General features: G+C 41.8%; 3 protein-coding genes across 4 annotated transcripts; all 3 read left to right on the top strand.

The window, feature by feature from the left end:
* The first annotated feature begins 3,457 nt into the window (after nt 1-3,457).
* On the top strand, nt 3,458-8,634 carry LOC104456482 (serine carboxypeptidase-like 20). Its single transcript, XM_010071287.3, has 14 exons — nt 3,458-3,957; nt 4,144-4,289; nt 4,738-4,814; nt 4,966-5,088; nt 5,186-5,288; nt 5,361-5,398; nt 5,501-5,602; nt 5,885-5,965; nt 6,063-6,305; nt 6,738-6,803; nt 6,890-7,011; nt 7,955-8,068; nt 8,175-8,220; nt 8,324-8,634. Exons 1-14 carry the CDS (start codon nt 3,812-3,814, stop codon nt 8,405-8,407), a joined length of 1,491 nt encoding a protein of 496 aa, XP_010069589.2. The 5' UTR covers nt 3,458-3,811; the 3' UTR covers nt 8,408-8,634.
* A 1,310-nt stretch (nt 8,635-9,944) lies between these two features.
* LOC104456479 (serine carboxypeptidase-like 20) lies at nt 9,945-17,122 on the top strand. Of its 2 annotated transcripts, XM_039300640.1 has the most exons (16): nt 9,945-10,372; nt 10,464-10,647; nt 10,833-10,978; nt 11,421-11,485; nt 13,136-13,147; nt 13,330-13,452; nt 13,542-13,644; nt 13,717-13,754; nt 13,848-13,949; nt 14,252-14,332; nt 14,430-14,672; nt 15,109-15,174; nt 15,261-15,382; nt 16,324-16,437; nt 16,547-16,592; nt 16,696-17,122. In XM_039300640.1, the coding sequence occupies exons 2-16, from the start codon at nt 10,502-10,504 to the stop codon at nt 16,777-16,779; spliced, it is 1,491 nt and encodes a 496-aa protein (XP_039156574.1). In that variant the 5' UTR covers nt 9,945-10,372; nt 10,464-10,501; the 3' UTR covers nt 16,780-17,122. The 2 variants fall into 2 exon arrangements, with proteins under 2 accessions (XP_039156574.1, XP_039156573.1); XM_039300639.1 differs by having other exon boundaries at nt 9,945-10,647.
* Nucleotides 16,917-21,917, top strand: LOC104456481 (poly(A)-specific ribonuclease PARN-like). Its single transcript, XM_010071286.3, has 9 exons — nt 16,917-17,082; nt 17,636-17,987; nt 18,359-18,489; nt 19,051-19,239; nt 19,330-19,442; nt 19,569-19,685; nt 19,764-19,878; nt 19,980-20,192; nt 20,602-21,917. Exons 1-9 carry the CDS (start codon nt 16,917-16,919, stop codon nt 21,243-21,245), a joined length of 2,040 nt encoding a protein of 679 aa, XP_010069588.2. The 3' UTR covers nt 21,246-21,917.
* Nucleotides 21,918-22,013: the final 96 nt, after the last annotated feature.

Here is a 22,013-nt window from a genome sequence, read left to right as displayed (position 1 = left end):
ATGGAATGTTTAGGTGATTTTTCCAATAGATTAAGATAGATTGTGAGCAAGGCTAAAACTAAAACTTTCTGTTCAAAAAATACTTCTCTGGGGCTGAGACATAATTTGAGCGAGATTTCTGGTTTTGGTGAACGTGCGGAGCTGGACAAATATCTGCGAGTGCCTTTGATTCATAGAAGAAGTTCTTCAAGGCATTTTCAGTCTGCATTAGAGAGGACAAAAAAAAGGTTCGGTGGATGGCAATCTGAAAGCTTGTCAATGACAGGTCGAATTACTTTAGCCCAGTCTGGCAATTATGTCAAACCATATTAATTACATGTAGTACACTAAAGTTCTAACTTAAGTTTGTCGAGATTGAAAAGAATTGTTGTGTTTCATATGGGGAGACACTAGCAACAAATGTTGATTTTTTCTCCTGAATTCGGCGTCCTTCTTCAAGCCTAAGAAATGTAAGCCTAAGAAATGTGGTAGTCTTAGTTATAGGTCTCTTGAAATGACTAATTGAGGATTTATGATGAGACTAGCACGGGGCCTCAAGACTCAACCCAATAATCTCTAGGAAAAAGTTTTTCCTTTTAAATATTGTTTGCAGATACCTGATTTACATGCTAATCTGGTGTTAAGTTAGTGCAAAAATCACGAATTTGAAAACCACCAAAATATACTGATAACTTCATAAAAATGCTGGTATTTACCAAAAAGTTACTAAAGAAAAGGTCACAAGTTATTTTTTGCACCAACATTTTTTTTTTTTGACATTAACCAACACTTATATACGAGCATGAAAAAGCATTCGTATTTTTGGACACAGAACAATAGAATTCTGCACACACGGTGTCGTCCATTTCGCAAACCTCAAACGTGATGGCAACCGGATTACCCAAGACTCATTGTAATACTTCAATCCAAGCAAATCTCGCCGTGTGATCCATGTAGATCTTGTGGGACTATTGATCAAGATATAGACCAGTTAGGGAAAAAAATGGGGACTGGTGGCGAATTTATTATCAAGAATACTCAGCGATTCACAGTTGGAATGAAGTTCAAAGTTCCTATGAATGAACTTGATTAGTGCTTGAAGTCTTCTTGTAGAAAACATCTTCTAGTTATGGTACTTAATGCAAACTGATCTCGAATCATCAAAAAACGTCATATACGTGCTTGATCATTCCCTTAACTTCGATGTGTCGTTGATGCAGATTGCATTTGCAAGAAAGCGTCTTCTTGTGGCCTCATCTTATGTATGGCCAGCCACTCATATGAACTTTCTTCACTTGCCATATAAAATCTTGGCCTGTGGACACGCAACAGTTGGACACAAATAAGGTCATCTTACGAATACAGAAGAAAAAAAAAAATGCAAGATCAAGCTGTCTAGCGTATGGGGATCTACCAGGATCTGCATTTCTTAATTGAGAAGGCGATTCGATAAGTTCATCAGGGCATGTTTTTTGTCGAAAGCTTCGACTTGGGAAAGCGCCATTTCCCCCTTCCTTTCTGGGCATGACATGGTGAGAAAGAAAGGCAGTCAAAGCTGGTTGCATTGCTGAGTGAATATGATCTGTGTTTACCTTCTGTTTAAGCTGGAAGATAAAGGAACCCCCTCTTCGGTCAACACACGCTAGCTTCGGTTTCCTGACGATCTCAGGGTATATTTCTTAGAGGCTTGCGGCGAAGCAAGGGTGACGTGCTGTCGATCCTTCACTCCAAATTTAGTAATTTCTAATCAAAGGTCAACTCGATAATAGAAAAGCAAAAGACCCATCGAGATATGACATTGCAGGGTCAATATCAAATTGATCGAAATGACTCATGCCATAAGTTGGACCGTGCATATTGCAGGGTCCTAGCACGATATAAGTCTCAAATATGTTATTTCAAATATGTATTGCATATAACAAAACCAAAAGAATAGAGTGTTTTTAAATAATCTTAAGAAATCAATTAATGGATTCCTTTCAATCCAATGATGAATCATGTGATTAATATCACGGAAAGGCTGCGTTCATCACACATTGGAGCTTATCAAAACTCAATCGGCCGAAGAGGTGGCTAAGATGATCAAGCAAGGTCTAAGGTCTCTATGGGTATTGTGAAATATTCCTAGATTAATATTGAAAATGTATACTTGTATTTTTGAGAAATTCTTATAATTAATGTGCAGGTCGTAGAGATGGAGATTGGATCTTTACCGGATCAATGAGAGATCTGTGGTAATAATTAGAGGGACTTAAGTATATGTAAGAAATCTTCCCTTTATATCATCCTACAAATCCAAAACAATAAGAAGCTATAGAAGCATTTTCTCCCAAATACTTCTTTCTCCTCTGCTAGATCAAGGGGTGAACGAGTCAAAAGAGTTTTGTGACACATGAGGTATCATAAGCAACTCTCACTAACTTGTCTACTTTAACATATGTTTGCAAGAAATATAAGAATCTGGTTGGAATATGAAATATTTTATAATATTTTGTATTCTTTGGAATGAAGAGAGAACAAAATATATTTATTTTTTCTCATTTCTTTTCCTTCATGTTAATGGACCTAACGTACATAGTGACTTATATCTTTTGAGGAATTATTATATAGTCTATCGATTTAGGTCTTCTTGATCAGTATCATTTGAATAATTAATTAGGTGATCCTATTATAGGATTTATTTGATCAACTGTTCAGATGGCCTTGGCTTATATGATATTAATGTGTTTGTTTCATGCGAAAAACTCAAGATAAAAGAGAATGGTTAGTTTTTATTTATTTAATAGTTTAGGGGAATGATTTCCTTTTTACTAGAAGGAGAAGTCATTTTCCCCCAATCTAAATTTGTTGTTTTTAGTCTATAAAGAACGTTTTCCGTATATTGATAGTTTTCAATTATCTAAATACTGAAAAAGTCAGAAAGTAATATCTCAAAATGGGTTTTTTTTTAATTTTGTTTTATAGTGAATGATTGACTTGAAATTGACCATAATTTATGTCTAGATATCTTTGCTGACCATGAAAGTAAATTTTCATTTATTCATCTTTTTAAAGTAATATGAGTAATTCTTTGTAGAAGATATTTTTCAAATCATTTTTTGTGTGAAATAAGCGTGCATTATGACGCAACTTTTTCATGATATTTCTCTGCTCCGAGAAACCCGCTACTGCACGCTCGCGCCATCGCACGCCGATTTCAGACAGAAAAAAGAAATGGAATTTGACGCCTCCGTCATGATTGGCAAGCTAACAAATGCGTAAAGACAGCTCAAACACTGTCTCTTAAAATAGCCTCTTTTTTTTTTTTTTTAATCTTCGGGGGATTCAATCTCTCTCTCTCTCTCTCTATCTGGCCTCGTTGGCATCTAGTAATTCACTCCTTCTCCAAGATTCCTCACGCCCCAAGATCGGATTTGACCAGGAATCCCAGGAAGCCTGAAACTCTAACACAGCCACAGGAATTGTAATAATAATAATAATAATAATCTGATGAAATTTTTTTACAGGAGTTTTCATTCGGGTCCAATGAAAATCAAGAAATCCGACATGGGTTTTCTTTAAATCATCCAGCCACTGGGAGGAGAATCAATCCCGACACGGCACCTGTCGGTTTGTGTCAGTTTTAATGGAGAGCCCATAAAACTTTGCAGCGTCTCACCTTGTCTTCCTCGTCGTAGCTTACAAGCGACGACACTCTCATATGGTGTCGCTGTTCTTGGCTCGGAATCCGTCTATTTAAACAGTCTTGATTCATCCAATTCAATCGCCATCCCTGCTTTTTGCGGATATCGAGGATCGACCCATCGCCAGGGACCGAGGACTGCACGTTTCCATGGCCAAGACTGGTCTTGTCTTGTACGGTGGTGCGCTGGTTCTCTTGTGTTCTTGTTTTGTGTTGACCCGGTGTGCTCCCGAGGGCGCTCTGATTACTCAGCTTCCTGGGTTCAATGGCTCTTTCCCTTCCAAACACTATTCTGGGTACGCCTCTTAATTCTGATTCACACTCAAAGGTCGCTGCTTTAACGTTGTTTATCGAAGCCTAGGGTCTTTGACTATTGATATGGAGGGGGAAGATGAAACTCTGTATTCGCTGGTTCTGGCATTTGTTACTGTTGTATCGGGTCTGCTCGCAATTGTTGTCTCATATTCGGGTTTTGGATGAAGGTACGTGACGATTGATGCGGACCATGAGAAGCGCTTGTTCTACTATTTCGTGACGTCGGAAGGGGACCCTTCAAAGGATCCGGTGGTTCTGTGGCTAAATGGAGGACCGGGATGTTCGAGCTTTGATGGTTTCGTGTATGAGCATGGTACAGACTTTTTGTTATCCACACTAATGTTGACTCGTTTTATTGAGATTTAACTTTCCCATCGCCACCGACCGTAGTGGAATCATGTTCTGTCTGGGGATTCTAGACCATGAACTTCACTGGAATTTGGTAATTGTTTTAGTAAGTTCATGAGTTGCTGATGGGAATAAAGTTGTCTAACTGGTGTGAGAGAGGATCATCTGGTTACCCTTTCTCTTCACGTTTCTACTTGTCCTTTGCACATCTCGTCGTGATAGGCAGTTCCAGTTTTGTGCTCACTACATAACGCAACACGTAAGCTTTGTTTTTATCACGAAGGTCTCTGGAGCGACATCTTGGCCGAAAGATTCCCTGAGATTGTAGTTTTATGAAATTGTCATCTTAAGCTCAATTTAGAATGTAAGACTTCATTTTGTACACTTCTACTTGACCACATGACGTTCTGCAGGATGTTTCAATTTTGAAGCAGCAAAGACACAGCAAAGCCTACCGCAACTGCATTTGAATCCCTACAGCTGGTCCAAGGTTGAAACCTAATCGTAGATTTGTCCAAAGGATTTTCGATAATACAGAAAAAAAAAAATCTGAAGCAGCTGAACATAAGACGATATTCCTCTTGTCAACTATGAATGTCACGCTTTTAATAAAATTGCCTCCTCTGATTTTGACATCATAGGTCTCCAACATTATTTACCTGGATTCTCCTGCCGGAGTTGGATTTTCTTATTCCAAAAATTCGAGTGACTACCAAACTGGTGACATAAAGACTGCTCTTGATTCTCATACATTTCTCCTCAAGGTACAAAAATTAAAGTTATCTTAAGTATGATATTCTCTCTCTCACGCTCTCTTTCTCTCATCAATTTGTCTTGACAACATGTCGCGTTGTGAGACAGTGGTTTGAGCTCTACCCGGAGTTCCTTCCCAACCCATTCTTCATAGCTGGAGAGTCGTATGCAGGGGTCTATGTGCCAACTCTTGCGTTTGAAGTAGCGAACGGTATGTATTCTTGGAATTTTTAGTACCTGATTTAGGATCAACCTTTAATTGCAAATATAAATCCTTTGGCAGGTATTGATACTGGAGTGAAGCCCGTTCTCAATCTCAAGGTACATTCTCTAGGCAATCAGATTGTCAAATTTGATCAAATGCTTCTAATATAATCGAGTATTTTTTTTGGGGGGGGTCAAATAATATGTTTGAGTTGACAGGGTTATGTTGTTGGTAATGGAGTCACTGATGAGGAATTTGATGGCAATGCTCTCGTCCCATTTGCGCACGGGATGGGTCTGATCTCAGATGACTTGTTTGAGGTAGAGTAAAGCCTCTTTTTGCTGCTGCTTTAGGCAAAAATATCGAGCCTTTTCTTGTGAAGCTTTTTGTTGATGGCCTGGCACCTCAGTATTTGCTTACTCAATCTTCTTCTTAATGTCTGTGCTGTTGTTAATTTGTTCGCATGGTTGTCGGTTTGGAGAGCTAAAGGCTAATCTTGTCCCCTGGAGACTACTGACCGACCAACTTACTGTTCTAATTGGGAGGGACAAGTTATGTGATTAAATTAATCGAGCAGCAACATTGATAATGCTATTCTGCAGGAGGTTAACAGGGAATGCAATGGGAATTACTATAAGCCGTTCAGTTCAACTTGTGAGAGCAAACTCTCAAAAGTGGATCAGGTGCGTGTGACAACTGCCCCTTTATCACATGCAAATGAGGATAGTGGATGATTTTGTTAAAATTTCTCCTAGCACTCAAGAGTTTGATTGATCCCAGGATGTAGGTGATTTAAACATATATGACATCCTAGAACCGTGCTACCATGGGCCATCAACGTGGTCGATTATGGCCAATAATGATAGGTTACCTGCTAGCTTTAGGCGATTGGGAGAGACTGAGCGGCCTCTTCCTGTGAGAAAGAGGATGTTTGGCCGTGCTTGGCCTCTTAGAGCTCCTGTGAGGGATGGACGTGTTCCAACATGGCCGGAGCTTCTTAATAGCGAGTCTGTTCCATGCACTGTAAGTTCCCCCACACTGCATCTCTTTATCATTGATTCATTTGCCCACTTTCATGAGCTGTAAGTTTGCCTTGCCTAAAATGCCTTACAAACTATATCTGCATAAAACTCTATTGCCTTGTGTTGTCTTTATTATCTTATTGCAATTGCTTTCATTAAGTCAATCTGCATCCATGCACATTGCTTGCGTTGTATTCGTGGTTTATATGCTGTAAAATTTTCAGTATATTAACATGTTTGTTATTCTTTATTTCTTTTGGTAAGATGTACCTTCAGCTACAGTTGATTGTTGTTCTATTAATCGGTTTATGTGGCACTCTCATTTAGGGGTTCTCGTTGATCTTCTTGTTTCCTCCCTACCTTCTCCCCAGTATCTATATCTCATTTCACTTGATAACTAGTTGAGGATTCTGAACTACATACGCATTTCCAGGATGATGAAGTTGCGACCACGTGGCTGAATGATAAAGATGTCAGGAAAGCGATACATGCAGAAGAGGTGTGCTTTCGCAAATATCATTTATTACTTGCAACTTTCCGTTTCTTCTTGATTTATTACTTATATGGTCCTTGAACTACGAACAGCAAAGCGTGGCAGGCAGTTGGGAGTTATGCACAGGCAGAATCTCGTTTTATCATGATGCTGGAAGCATGATTAAGTACCACAAAAACCTCACTTCTAGGGGGTATCGAGCACTCATATTCAGGTAGAAAGCCAACTCAATGCAGTTTAGTATCGGTGCTTTATTAGCTTATTAAAAGATGCATGCCTACAAGCTTTTTTACTCGAATAGTCATCTTGCAAAAACTTGTCAGACTTTTACCGTCAGACAGTGCAAATATGGTCGAAATATATCGAGGCAAGAGAGATGTCTATTACTCTGGCAAGATGACTCAACTCGACCTTTTTATGCTGTTAATATATCCCTCCCTATCAACTTTGGAGTCGTTGCTTTCCCTTGTACTCGTCTCATACTTTTCTACACCCAAATGGAATGATGATGTCTAAAGATTTCCTGGCGGTCCACTATATTCTTGTGCCTGTGTTTGATGAAAGATGGACACACCAATGAATAAAGGTACAAGAATGCTAGGTCCTGAAGTTATAATGCTAGGTCTGAGCCAAAGCAAGCATTGGAAATTCACACTGATAGTAAGGCATAGTAGAAAATGTCTCAACATCAAATTCAAAGATTCAAGGTCGATTCGTTCGCCTGTGACAGAGGAATGTAAAGAGCAATTCTGCTATATTAAATGCCTTTCTTGCAATTTAACTTCAATCGTGTGAAATAAATTGACAGCACCGTTCAGGAGATTATCAGGGTCCCTGGTATAGGAAACTACTATGGTTCTGTAAGCTCCATCTGGATGCTTTTTGCAAATTTTTATACGATTACTGAGACACCAAGTACCTGTGGAAATAATAAGAAAACTACTCTAAACTGCTTTTAGACTAATTTCTTTATGCATGGGAATTTATCTCTGATTCCTGGTCCTGTTTTCTCCTTTACACCATGGAGATATTTTGACATGCACCTGCAGATGTATCAGCGAACTTTTGGCCAATTTGACATTATTAATCACACGAATGTGACAGAGTTTTTCTTCTTTAGCTACTGATGGGATTTGCAACTGTTTTGCTTGTGGCAGTGGTGATCATGATATGTGCGTTCCCTACACCGGTAGCCAAGCATGGACAAGGTCTGTGGGGTATAAAATCGTGGATGAGTGGCGGCCTTGGACTTCCAATAATCAAATTGCCGGGTATTTTGGCATGACCCTACACAGTCTGAAGAATTTACTTACCTTAGATTTTGGAGCCAATGTTGTGAACTCAGGGTTGCGATATTAATACTTCATTTGGCTGCAGGTACCTTCAGGGATATGAAAACAACCTCACCTTCTTAACCATCAAGGTCTGCAAGAAATGTGCTTTGCATATGCATTCTCCTTCAGTATGTTAATAAGCTGTCACGATATTCGACTTACTAGTATTTCTTCTGGTTTTCATTGGTGCAGGGAGCTGGACACACGGTCCCAGAATACAAACCTCAAGAGGCACTGGATTTCTACAGCCGTTTTCTGGCAGGAAAGCGGATATGATAGGAGAATAGCGTGCTGTTCAATGCCCGTAACTGCAGAATAGAGAGTGGAGGAGAGAAATTCAGAGAAATACTTTCTTCTGTCTAGTGCTTTTCTCCTTCCGCTCTGATATGAAATATCGAGGACTTTGATAATTCGATAGATATAAAGATGTCAATAGAACATGAATTGTTCATACAGAGCAACAACGAACGTGCATTTCAATTTCCAACATCAAAATTCTCGACTGTTGTTCCCTGCGAAAGCAAACTGAACAGAACCGGTCTCGAATAGATTGAGGCGCGCCACTATGCTTGCATTGTTCTAGTAATGCTTTTAGGGAGCTAAATATGAAGATTCGTTCGAAATGGAAGGAAACGGTTAAATTGGCATATGCAAATCCTTATTGCGGTCACGAGCATTCATCTCATTGCTTGGTACACGGACATGTAACTTCCGACATAACTGCACATGAAATTACAGATACTTTATTGTTTGTTTCCTTGCTTTGTTCTCATTGACTGGGCTAGTGAAGTGGAAAGATTCCAATGAACATGTTTAGAAGCCGTAAAGCAAGAGAAATTATGGTCATGATCGGCAAATCAATCCGCCTATAATCGTCTTTCAATCGGGTTAGAAAGACTAAATTTCAGATCAACTAAAGATACGAGTGCTGCCCATTATAGACAACCCACTCCATTGTAAAAAGAAATCATGAAATTATGGCTATCAGAGCCCTTGATCAATGGTTTTGATGGATTTGATTTGTGCAGACTTGGGACGATACAAGTCCGAGCCCATTTGCTGAGTCAAAATTGCTGTGCTACGCTTGTGTGATCGATATAAAAATGCCAGTTTGGTAGAGATAGCATATTTGGTAGAGATAGCATTTTATGATCATTATAAATAATCATTTTTATGATATCATTTTTCAAATCATTCATTTGTGGGAAATCATTGCGGCCTATCACGCGACTTTTTCACAATATTTCTCTGTACCAAGAAACCCGCCACCGCACGCTCGCGACCCGGCAATCCGAACCCAGACAGAGAAAAATGGAATTTGACGCCTCCATCATGATTGGCAAGCCAACAAATGGGCAAGGACAACTCAAACACTCTCTCTCTCTCTCTGAGAGGAGCCTTTTTCTTTTTCTTTATCTTTGGATGGAATCAATTTCAGTCTCTCTCTCCCGCCTCGTTGGCCTCCCTTTTCTTTTCTTTTTTTCTGTCGGAAAAACTGATATTCGTTACCAAAACCGAAAATGACGGATTACAAAAGGATCAATCCGAACGAAAGAGCAATCAAAGGGAATTGGATGAATTTATAATCCAGTCCATTGAGAGAGAGCTGGCTCGGTGGGCCTGGCGACCTAGTTGGCCGTTTTATTATAATCTCTTGTTCAAAACGGATAACAATTCCTCCTAATTGGCCCAGCAGGTTAGTGCAATCTTGGACCTGGAAGTCTATGGCGTTTTGGACCGGCCCATAATACATTTAACCGCGGATAAGCTGTGGGTTGATACGGGCGTTGGCAGATCAGGGGGAAGTACAGAAGCACTTCGTGCATCTGGTGCCGTCGAAGCCACTTCAGCGCTGCCCGAACTGCTAATTCACTCCCTCGCCAACATTCCTCACGCCCCAGATCGGATTTGACCCAGGAATCCCCGGAAGCCTGAAACTCTTAACACCCGCACGAATTGTAATGGTGCTGATAATGACGATGATGATAATAATAATAATCTCTGATGAAGATTTTCTTGCAGGAGTTTTTCATTCGGGTCCAATGAAAATCAAGAAACCCATGTCCGGATCATTCCAAGAAAAGATGGGTTTTCTTTAAACCACTCAGCCACTGGGAAGAGAATCATTGCGGACACGGCACCTGTCGGTTTGTGTCAGTTTTAAAGGAGAGACCATGAATTTTTTGCAGCGTTTCACCTTGTCTTCTTAATCGTAGCACAAAAGCGACGACACTCCAGATGGTATCTCTTTTCTTGGCTCGGAATCTATCTATATAAATAGTCTTTCTTCTTACATATCAATCATTATCCTTGTTTTTTCGCGGACATTGAGGATCGATCCATCAGTGGGACCGAGGACAGGACATTTCCATGGCCAAGAGTGGTCTTGTCTTGTACGGTGGTGCGCTGGTTCTCTTGTGTTCTTGTTTTGTGTTGACTCTGTGTGCTCCCGAGAGCGCTCTGATTACTCAGCTTCCTGGGTTCAATGGCTCTTTCCCTTCCGAACACTATTCTGGGTACGCCACTTTATTCCGATTTACACTCAAAGGTCGCTGCTTTACGTCGTTTATCGAAGCCTAGGGTCTTTGACTATTGATATGGAGGGGGAAGATAAAACTCTGTATTCGCTAGTTCTGGCGTTTTGTACTGTTGTATCGAGTCTGCTCGTAATTGTTGTCTCCTATTCGGGTTTTGGATGAAGGTACGTGACGATTGATCCGGACCATGAGAAGCGCTTGTTCTACTATTTTGCGACATCGGAAGGGGACCCATCGAAGGATCCGGTGGTTCTGTGGCTAAATGGAGGACCGGGATGCTCGAGCTTTGATGGTTTCGTGTATGAGCATGGTACAGACTTTTTGTTATCCACACTCGTGTTGACTCATTTTATCAAGATTAAACTTTCACATCGCCCACCGTAGTGGAATCATGTTCTGTCTGGGGATTCTAGACCACGAGCTTCACTGGAATTTGGTTATTGTTTTGGTAAGTTCATGAGTTGCTAATGGGAATAAAGTTGTCTAACTGGTGTGAGAGATGATCATCTGATTACCCTCTCTCAGGTTTCCACTTGTCTTTTGCACAGCTCGTCGTGATAGGCAGTTTCAATTTTGTGCTCACTACATAACGCAACACGTAAGCTTTGTTTTTATTACGAAGGTCTCTGGAGCGACATCTTGGCTGAAAGATTCCCTGAGATTGTAGTTATATGAAATTGTCATCTTAAGCTCAATTTAGAATGGAAGACTTCATTTTGTACACTTCTACTTGACCCCATGACGTTCCGCAGGATGTTTCGATTTTGAAGCAGCAAAGACACAGCAAAGCCTACCGCATCTGCATTTGAATCCCTACATAGGGGTGATCGGTTCCCGGTTCGGTCCGGTTCCACCCAAGAACCGGGAACCGGACCGGGAGGACCGGTTCCCACTTTTCTGGACCGTGGACCGGACCGACTAGTCTTGGAACCGAGAACCGGACCGACCAACCGGTCCGGTCGGTCCGTCCGGTTCCAATGAACCATCACTTGTTTCATTTCATAAAACTCAGAGGATTGCCCCGAATCAATGAATCAATTGGCAATTAAAATTTTCACAACTTGTGGAGAAAGAGAAAATGTACCAATTTTGACAATGGAAAGGCATTTCAGTGTTGAGCAAGGCCGAAGGCAAGGTTGTGAGAGGGGAAGGTGTCGACGTCAAGGCTTAAGCAACTTGATCGAAGCTAGGCATGAGGCGAGGCTGCGACTACGGGAGGCTACGACTTACTGCTACATGCTTCGCACGACCTATCAGCAGACCCATTTAGAGACTAAACAACCAAGCAAACTCCAATGAGACCACCACACCTATATCAAGTGAGATCATACTGAAACAAACGCTACAAAAAGACAGTAATCTAAAACCGACGAAAGTGAAGCCGAGAAACGCACCTATGTCAGTCAGGAGGCAAAAGTCACTCCAAAGAGCAGGAATGCACAGATCTCGAGCAAAGCATAAGAGGAAGAGAGCCAAGCGTAAATGCGCAGATCTCAGGCGAAGCAAAGGAGGAAGTGAGCCAAGCGTCAGAGCAAGCAAGGCATCAAGGCGAGGCACTCGCCAAGCATTAGAGCGAGCGAGGCGTCGGGGAGAGGAGCTCGAAGAAGGAAGAGAGCCGAGTGTCCGAGCAAGCGCGGTATGAGGCGAGACCTCGTGGATAGGCGCTCGGAGGAGGAAGAGAGCCGAGCGTCAGAGCGAGCGAGGAGTGAAGCGAGGCATCGGGGCAAGGAGCTCGGAGGAGGGAGAGAGACGAGCATCCGAGGGAGCGAGGTGTGAGGCGAGACGTTGCGGCGAGGCACTCGGAGGAGGAAGAGAGTTGAGCGTCCGAGGGAGCGAGGTGTGAGGCGAGACGTTGCGACGAAGCACTCGGAAGACGAGAGCCAAGCATCGGCACGACTGAGGCGTGAGGTGGCGAGGCGTCGAGCGAGCAAGAGGAGAGGGGTTACGGTTTTGAGAGGGAAAGGCAAAGTGAGAATTGCCGCCGAATTGGATTGCAAAATTTGGGAAAATGGAAGTTGATGTGATGGCTACTGTAGATTAGAGTAGAAACTAAATAAAAGAAAGAGAGGGGTTAGGCTTACGAGAGGGAAAGGGAAAGTAAGAGTTGCAAAATTTGGAAAAGAAAATATGATGTGATGGTTACTGTAGATAGGTTCAGAAACTAAAAAAAGGGGGAGGAATTAGCTTAAGAGTTACGAGAGGAAAAATGAATATGGTGATGAGTACTGCAAATTAGTTTAGAAACTAAAAATAAATAAATATATATAAATGGTCGGTCCGGTCCGGTCGGTCCGGTCGGTCCGGTTCCGACCCCAAAACCGGGAACCGGACCAACCGGTCACCGGTTCCAAAAATAGGAACCTGAGACCGGACCGAGACCCTCTAGAACCGCCCGAAACCGACCGGTCCGGTCCGGTCCGGCCGGTTCCCGGTTCGGGCGGTTTCCGTTGCACACCCCTATCCCTACAGCTGGTCCAAGGTTGAAACCTAATCGTAGATTTTTATTTATTTTTGGTAAGATCGTAGATTTGTCCAAAGGATTTTCGATAATACAGAAAAAAAAAAAAATCTGAAGCAGCTGAACATAAGATGATACTCCTCTTGTCAACTATGAATGTCACGCTTTTAATGAGATTGCCTCCTCTGATTTTGACTTCATAGGTCTCCAACATTATTTACTTGGATTCTCCTGCTGGTGTTGGATTTTCTTATTCCAAAAATTCGAGCGACTACAAAACTGGTGACATAAAGACCGCTCTTGATTCTCATACATTTCTCCTCAAGGTACAAAAGTTGAAGTTATCGTAAGTATGATATTCTCTCTCTCTCTCTCATATCAATTTGTCTTGACAACATGTTGCATTGTGAGTCAGTGGTTTGAGCTCTACCCGGAGTTCCTTCCCAACCCATTCTTCATAGCTGGAGAGTCGTATGCAGGGATCTATGTGCCAACTCTTGCGATTGAAGTAGCGAATGGTACGCATTCTTGCAGTTTTTAGTACCTGATTTAGTATTGACCTTTAATTGCAAATATAAATCCTTTGGCAGGTATTGATACTGGAGTGAAGCCCGTTCTCAATCTCAAGGTACATTCTCTAGGCAATCAGATTGTCAAATTTGATCAAATGCTTCTAATATAATTGAGTTTTTTTGGTCAAATAATATGTTTGAATTGACAGGGTTATATTGTTGGTAATGGAGACACTGATGAGGAATTTGACGGCAACGCTCTCATTCCATTTGCGCATGGGATGGGCCTGATTTCAGATGACTTGTTTGAGGTAGAGTAAAGCCCCTTTTGGCTGCTGCTTTGGGCATAGATATCGAGCCTTTTCTTGTGAAGCTTTTTGTTGATAGCCTTCTAGTGCCTCAGTATTTGCTTACTCGATCTTCTTCTTAATGCTTGTGCTGTTGTTAATTTGTTCACATGATTGTTGGTTTGGAGAGCTAAAGCCTAATCTAGTCCCCTGGAGACTACTGACGGACCAACCTACTGTCTAATTGGGAGGGACAAGAACTGCCTAATGCATCTGTCATGTGATTAAATTAGTCGAGCAGCAAAATTGATAATGCTATTCCGCAGGAGGTTAAGAGGGAATGCAAGGGGAATTACTATAAGCCACTCAGTTCAACTTGTGAGAGCAAACTCACAAAAGTTGATCAGGTGCGTGTGACAACTGCCCCTTTATCACATGCAAATGAGGATAGTGGATGATTTTGTTAAAATTTCTCCTATCACTCAAGAGTTTGATTGATCCCAGGATGTAGGTGGTTTAAACAAATATGACATCCTAGAACCATGCTACCATGGGCCATCAACGTGGTCAGTTCCGGCTGATAATGACAGGTTACCTGCTAGCTTTAGGCGATTGGGAGAGACTGAGCGACCTCTTCCTGTGAGAAATAGGATGTTTGGCCGTGCCTGGCCTCTTAGAGCTCCTGTGAGGGATGGACGTGTTCCAACATGGTCGGAGCTTCTCAATAGCAACTCTATTCCATGCACTGTAAGTCCCCCTGCACTGCATCTCTTTATCGTTGATTCTTTTGTCCACCTTCATGAACTGTAAGTTTGCCTTGCCTAAAAGACCTTACTTACAAACTATTTCTGCATAAAACTCTATTGCCTTTTGTCGTTTTTGTTATTTTATTGCAATTGCTTTCATTATATCAATCTGCATCCTTGCACATTGCTTGCGTTGTATTCATGGTTTATATGCTGTAAACTTTTCAGTATATTAACATGTTTGTTATTCTTTACTTCTTTTGGTAAGATGTCCCTTCAGCTACAGTTGATTGTTGTTCTATTAATCGGTGTACGTGGCACCCTCATCTAGGTGTTCTCGTTGATCTTCTTGTTTCCTCCCTACCTTCTCCCCAGTATCTCTATCTGATTTCACTTGATAACTAGTTGAGGATTCTGAACTACATACACATTTCCAGGATGATGAAGTTGCGACCACGTGGCTGAATGATAAAGATGTCAGGAAAGCGATTCATGCAGAAGAGGTGTGCTTTTGCAAATATCATTAATTACTTGCAACTTCCCATTTCTTCTTGGTTTATTACTTATATGGTCCTTGAACTACAAACAGCAAAGCATGGCGGGCACTTGGAAGTTATGCACAGACAGAATCTCATTTTATCATGATGCTGGAAGCATGATTAAGTACCACAAAAACCTCACTGCTAGGGGGTATCGAGCACTCATATACAGGTAGAAAGCCTAATGCAGTTTAATATCAGTGCTTTATTAGCTCATTAAAAGATGCAGGCCTATGAGCTTTTGTATTAGAATGGTTGTCTTGCAAAAACTCGTCAGACTTATTACTGGCAGACAGTGCAAATATGGTCGAAATATATTGAGGCAAGAGAGATATATGTTACTCTGGCAATATGACTCAACTCAACCTTTTTATGCTGTTAATATATCCCTCCTTATCAACTTTGGAGTCGTTGCTTTCCCTTGTACTTGTGTCATGCTTTTCTGCACCCAAATGGAATGCTGATGTCTAAAGATTTCCCGGTGGGCCACTATATTCTTGTGCATGTGTTTGATGAAAGATGGACACACTGATGAATAAAGATACAAGAGTGCTGGGTCTGAGCCAAAGCAACTATTGGAAATTCACACACTGATAGTAAGGCATAGTAGAAAAAGTCTCAACATCAAATTCAAAGATTCAAGGTCGATTCATTCGCTTGTGACAGAGGAACATAAAGAGCAATTCTTCTATATTGAATGCCTTCCTTGCAATTTAACTTCAACCATGTGAAATGCACTGTCAGCACTGTTCAGGAGATTATCAGGGTCCCTGGTGTACGCTGAATTTTTGAGATATTTGAAGGAAACTACTGTGGTTCTTTAACCTCCATATGGATGCTTTTTGTGAATTTTTACGATTACTGAGACTAAGTACCTGTGGGAATAATAAGAAAACTACTCTAAACTGCTTTTAGAATAATTTCTTTATACATGCGAATTTGTCTATGATTCCTGGTCCTGTTTCCTCCTCTACACCATGGAGATATTTTGACATGCACCTGCAGATGTATCAGTGAACTTTTGGCCAATTTGACGTTATTAATCACACGAATGTGACGGAGTTTTTCTTCCTCAGCTACTGATGGAATTTGCAACTGTTTTGCTTGTGGCAGTGGTGATCATGATCTGGGCCTTCCCTACACCGGTACCCAAGCATGGACAAGGTCTATGGGGTATAAAATCGTGGATGAGTGGTGGCCTTGGACTTCCAATGATCAAGTTGCCGGGTATTTCAGCATGACCCTACAGAGTCCGAAGATTTTACTTCCTTCTTAGATTTTTGAGCCATTATTGTGAACTCGGGGTTGCAATATTTAATACTTCATTTGGCTGCAGGTACCTTCAAGGATATGAAAACAACCTCACCTTCCTAACCATCAAGGTCTGCAAGAAATGTGCTTTGCATATGCATTCTCCTGCAGTATGTTAATAAGCTGTAACGATATTCGACTTACTAGTATTTCTTCTGGTCTTCATTGGTGCAGGGAGCTGGACACACGGTCCCAGAATACAAACCTCGAGAGGCACTGGATTTCTACAGCCGTTTTCTGGCAGGAAAGCGGATATGATGGGAAAGTGGCGTGCTTTTCAATGCCCGTAATTGCAGAATAGAGAGCGGAGGGAGAGAGAGATTCGGAGAAATACTTTCTTCCATCTCGTGCTTTTCTCCTTCCACCTCTGATATGAAATCTGGAGGAACATAAAGATGTCAATAGAACACAAATTGTTTATACAGAGGGACAACAAACGTGCATTTCAATTTCAACATCAAAATGCTTCGGCAGTTGTTCCCCGAAAGCGCACTGATCTGCTGATGCTGAAGCTATCGACTGGACATGAAACAGAACCGGTCACTCTGCTTGCATTTTCTGGTAATACATTTAGGGGGCTAATATGAAGATTCGTTCGAAATGGAGGGAAAACAGTTAAATTGGCAGAGTGATCAGAATTTCTCTCCTTTTCATCCTCTGCATCTCTCCCGTAAAGTTCACATCATGAACGTGAAATCCATCTCATGCTTGGTACATGAGCATGGAACTTCCGACATAACTGCACATGAAATGACAGATACGTTTTTGTTTGTTTTTTTTGGCCTTGTTCTTGTTGACCGGGCTAGTTCAGTCGAAAGATTCCAATGGGCATGTTTAGTAGCCGCAAAGCAAGAGAAATTACGGTCATGATCCCCAAATCAATCCGCCTATAATCATCTTTCGATCGGGTCAAAAAGACTAAATTTCGGTTCAACTTAAGATACGAGCGCCCGCCCATCATAGACAACCGACTCCACTGTAAAAAAATCATGGAATTTCCGATGGATTTGTTTCGTGTGGACTTGGGACGGCACGAGTCGGAGCCCAATTGCTGAGCCCAAAATCGCCTCGCGACGCGCTCGATGGTCAGTATAAAAGGGCCAAGTCCAGTAAGATCGGCCGGCGCTCGAAGCAAATGGCCGGGGGACCTTTCTCCGGCGCATTTGCACGAACACCTCCGGCGCAAGCGCCAGCGCCAGCGCGCGAAAATGGAGCGTCGCCCAGGTCTTCAAGTCCAACTTCGCCGACTCCCTCGAGCGGCTGCGGGCCCACGTCTCCGGCGCCGACTTCGTCGCCGTGTCGCTGCGGCGGACCGGCTGGCCCTCCGCCCCGTGGCACCGCGTCTCCCGCCTCGACACCCTCGAGACCGCCTACGCCAAGGCCAGACACGCCGCCGAGAAGTTCCAGGTCCTGCAGTTCGCCGTCTGCCCTTTCGAGGTCGGGCCGACCAAGGTGGTCGCGCATCCGTGAGTTCCCCGTCTCGTCGCCGCCGAGCTTTTTCCCCTTTGAGAAGTGGAGCGTTCGCAGTATACAGGAATGATCAGAACTCTATGGGGTCTTAGTTGTTTCTGAAGTTGCTATTAGCTTGGTGTATTAGAATGGGACTCGGAAATTATCTTCTACTTATTTGTTCTGTGAGGAGAGAGATTGATGAGTTAGCCTACACAAATTGTGTTTATGTTCCTTGTTATCTCTGCTGCCGTTTGAATTTTTGCCTTAAGCATCTCGAAAAGTTCAAATGTGGCAGTGTTGGATGGAATTGCTTCATGAAGTGCAATCTACTGCTGTAATGGCAAAGAGGAAGTTTTGATTATTTCTGTCTGTTGGTTTGATGCAGATATAACTTCCATTTGTTCCCTAGAGATGAACTGGATATCAAGAGGCCATCTTACAGCTTCGTTTGTCAGTCGTCACATTTGGCTTCCATGGTTGATGAAGGTTTCGACTTCAATGCCTGCATTTACGATGGTGAGCCTGGTTCTTTTCGTGGGATTCCTGCCTAGAAACTCTTGAGATTTGTATTGCGAACCATATTTTCACTTCCGTTAGCCAATACCGCATCATCAAAAGGAGAACTTTGTCTACTATTCACTGGATAGATAGGATTTCGTTTCAGAATGTCTGTCCTATTGAGATAATCCTTCATCCTCAAGTAGTGCCTTGAGAGTCTGTTGCTTCTCTTCTATACCCTTTGATAACTGGGATTCACTCAAACTCATCATTACTCTAGAAGTTTTTTCATTCTTACAGATGTCACTTTTGGAAATTGACATGATGCTCCTTAATGGATCAGATTTTTATGGATAATTCACATTCTGATACTTCAGGGACAAGGACAGCCCTCATAGGAGGGTTCAGTTTTGCGTGTCTGCATCACTTTCCCTTTATCAACGACTAGTAACGCTTTTAGGTTTTGCAAGAAGTAAATCACTGCAGACCATTATTGAGGAAAGGCAAAATCTTTGACAACCTTTCAGATAACAAGTGAGCAACATTGGATGAATAGAAGATTGATGCTTTATGTTACAGGAATCTCATACTTATCCAGAGAGCAAGAATGTCTTGCTAAAGTTTGGAAGGGGATTCCAGTACATGGTCAATATCTGGAGAAATCCTCTTCGAGCCCTTCTGTAGCAGATGCAGTTTTTCTTGAGAGGATCAGATCTCGCATTAAGCAATGGAAAAATGCATTTGAGGATTCAAGCACAAGGAACGATGGTAAACATATCATTGCTGTGGATTCATTTACTTTCTGATGTTACCTTATTGTTTTTATGTGGTCAATTAATTTCTATTGTTCATGCACAGAACCTTTTGTAAGATCAATGAGGAAACTTATCTTAGGGAGTGAAGAGTATGGATCAAGACCATCCATGACTCTAGATGTTTGTAGCCAACGTCAAGTGCAACTTGTACTTGAGGTACTTCCTCTGAAATTACTTAATTTACCTGGCTGAAATGAGTTGGCTCTTTCGGTAACTGTTCAGTTTTTTCAGTTCTATATCTTTGAGTACTGCTGATTCTTTAAATCTCTTGGCATACTGGAGGTTTTGGCAGAATTCTCTGAAGATCTCGTTCCTTTAATTATTCCAGCAAAGGGTGCTGGAGCCTGGGCAGTTCGTGTCATACTAACAAGTTCGAAAGAGGACAAGATTCTTCTAGAGGTAGGTCTGTGAGGTCAACAGATTACACATTTGTGTGGTTATACATTCTTGTCTAAATGATCTTTCTGTGGCTTACAGCAAGAGCTTCGAAATCTTGAACATGAGCAAACAAAGGCATTTCAAGGTTTCCGAGAGGTGATCGAATTGATTTCTGCTGCTCAGAAACCTATTGTTTCCCACAATTCTCTTAATGGTGTAACTCCATACGTTGCCATTTCCATCTCTAAACTTTTCATTATATTACTATTATCTATCATTTCTTCTTATTTGTAGACTTAATTCCATCCTAAACAGATTTTGCATCTATCTATCCAATGTTCCTCGCTCCACTGCCTTCAACTGTGGATGAGTTCCTTCAGTCCTTATGCTTAGTTTTCCCCCAAGTATTTGATGTCAATCATCTGATGAAGGAAATTGCTCCCTTGGGCAAGACAACCGATATACCCACGGCACTTTCCTTCCTGAATAATCGGTTCGTTGCACCCATTGATGTGGAAGTTTCACCAGGTCAGTTGGTTGATGCACTATTGCTTGTAAGCATGCACATAAAACATTTATTTCTGGACATTTTCCACTTTTACTGGAGGCACCTACTTTGGGGGGTGGTCCTGTGGAAAGTTATTGCTGTCTGACCGCGATATCAGGAAACTATCCCTACCTTGAAGGTGCCTAATTGCAACATTTAATGTAGCTCCTCTGTGTGAACATTTGTCCTATAGCAGTTAAAAGGTCCACATTGTAATCTATATGGATAGAGACCTGACGTTGGAGTATCTGATTGGGGAAGACTTATGAAATACACTGGTTAATGTACATACATATATATCTTACTGAAGAATTCACTAAAGTTAAGAACATTCCTTGTTGCCTGAATTTTATTTGACTGACCTCTGCTTTCCATATTTGGCTTCATCAGTTACCGGATGTGAAGGCAAGATTCATGGTCTTAATGTTGTAAGGATATGTCACTTGTTTGCGAAGCTGTGTTCCATACTGAGATCTGCTTCTGAGAGCAGCAAATCTGATGGTAATCATCAGGCTGGGACCCTGGAACGGTTTGCCAACATCTACAGACCATGGCCTTCTGCAGATCCACCTGAAGAGTCTATCAGCATTTGGAGAAACGATACTAGAAGGGTAAACTGCAAGGATGTGGTTTTTCTCTGGGGATTTAGAAAGGGGTTGTCAGCTAAACTGCTGAAGAGCCAGCTCCAGGGGTCACACGAAGTCTTCTCCGAAAACTTCGATGTTCGCTTGGTAGATAAGAGCTGTGCTATTGTCATATTCTGGCAACCAGGTTTATCTGAAACTCTTTTGAGCATAATGAACAGTAGTGACATTTCTGGACCATTGTGGGACTTGGTGTCGGAAGGCTTAAAAGCTGCAGGTTATGGGATGTACGTAAAATTATGTGGGCTGGGTTTATTTGAGGCAGATTTAGCTGATGCCTTTGACTGCAACTTTGCGAATCATGATGACTATTCTGAAGATCATTCCATGAGAAAGAATTATGAGATACAATCCAGTAGCGAGTCCATGATTTACTTGGAAGATTTGTGATTATTATCTACTTTGCATATGGGACTTGCATCCAAGACTGCAGTTCCTTCGGGCCATGGCACAATGTTCTGGCAACCTCTTGTATGTAACAGTTGGAAGTGATGTTTTGTACTCTGAATTAATAGATGGCTATTCCGCCAGACAATAGGTTCTGCACGTGAGGTTCATGAGATCATGTGCCAGAGCTATGAGAGGCTGATTTTGCTGCTCCCGAAAACTATCATGCCCTGGCATTTCAAGTGGGTCACTCAATATTTAAGGTGTGACTAGTTTGGTATCAACTGCTTCCTTGCCAACATCATTGAAGACATTTCTGTTTTTCCAGAAGCTCTCAATCAGTGGGGATTTTCTTGGAGATCCTAATTTCTCTGAGCAGCTGGTTTGGCCTAATTTCACTTGGGGTTCTAGCTGATGTAGCATTCTATGATTAATGCATCGATTTGTGTCCCCTCTTATGCAGTAATTAAACCTCCATCAGCTTTGTTGTTTTCCCCCCCTTTTTGTTTTAACCAAGTGGCTGCTTTGGTTAGACAGAGATTTGATCTTCAACCTTGTCGCGTCGGTGCTGGGAATTGGAAAAGTAGTATTTGCAGAGCCTTTTTTGGCCAAAATAATGAAATTTTGCTCTGTACTATCTGATGAAAGAACTGGTTATTTTTTGAGCTTCTTTGATGTCCTCTCTTATAGTTTTCTTCCGGTCTGGAAGATGATGAGGTGCGAGGAACGGCTAGAACGTGTTTTCAAGTGTCAATAGTCAATTGACTCATT

Source organism: Eucalyptus grandis, chromosome 8 (genome assembly GCF_016545825.1).
Source record: "Eucalyptus grandis isolate ANBG69807.140 chromosome 8, ASM1654582v1, whole genome shotgun sequence".
In the NCBI taxonomy this organism is placed as follows: Eukaryota; Viridiplantae; Streptophyta; class Magnoliopsida; order Myrtales; family Myrtaceae; genus Eucalyptus; species Eucalyptus grandis.
Note: the sequence above shows the minus strand (reverse complement) of the source record. Positions and strands in the feature narration are given on the sequence as shown.

Coding starts and splice junctions, on each gene's coding strand:
- LOC104456481 (XM_010071286.3), top strand. CDS start 16,917: ATGTCAATAGAACACAAATTGTTTATACAGAGGGACAACAAACGTGCA. Junction 18,490..19,050: donor CAATGCCTGCATTTACGATG/GTGAGCCTGGTT, acceptor TTTATGTTACAG/GAATCTCATACTTATCCAGA. Junction 19,686..19,763: donor AGGACAAGATTCTTCTAGAG/GTAGGTCTGTGA, acceptor TGTGGCTTACAG/CAAGAGCTTCGAAATCTTGA.
- LOC104456482 (XM_010071287.3), top strand. CDS start 3,812: ATGGCCAAGACTGGTCTTGTCTTGTACGGTGGTGCGCTGGTTCTCTTG. Junction 4,290..4,737: donor TGGTTTCGTGTATGAGCATG/GTACAGACTTTT, acceptor GACGTTCTGCAG/GATGTTTCAATTTTGAAGCA. Junction 5,966..6,062: donor AACTCTCAAAAGTGGATCAG/GTGCGTGTGACA, acceptor GATTGATCCCAG/GATGTAGGTGATTTAAACAT.
- LOC104456479 (XM_039300640.1), top strand. CDS start 10,502: ATGGCCAAGAGTGGTCTTGTCTTGTACGGTGGTGCGCTGGTTCTCTTG. Junction 13,453..13,541: donor CTCATACATTTCTCCTCAAG/GTACAAAAGTTG, acceptor ATTGTGAGTCAG/TGGTTTGAGCTCTACCCGGA. Junction 14,673..15,108: donor GCAACTCTATTCCATGCACT/GTAAGTCCCCCT, acceptor ACACATTTCCAG/GATGATGAAGTTGCGACCAC.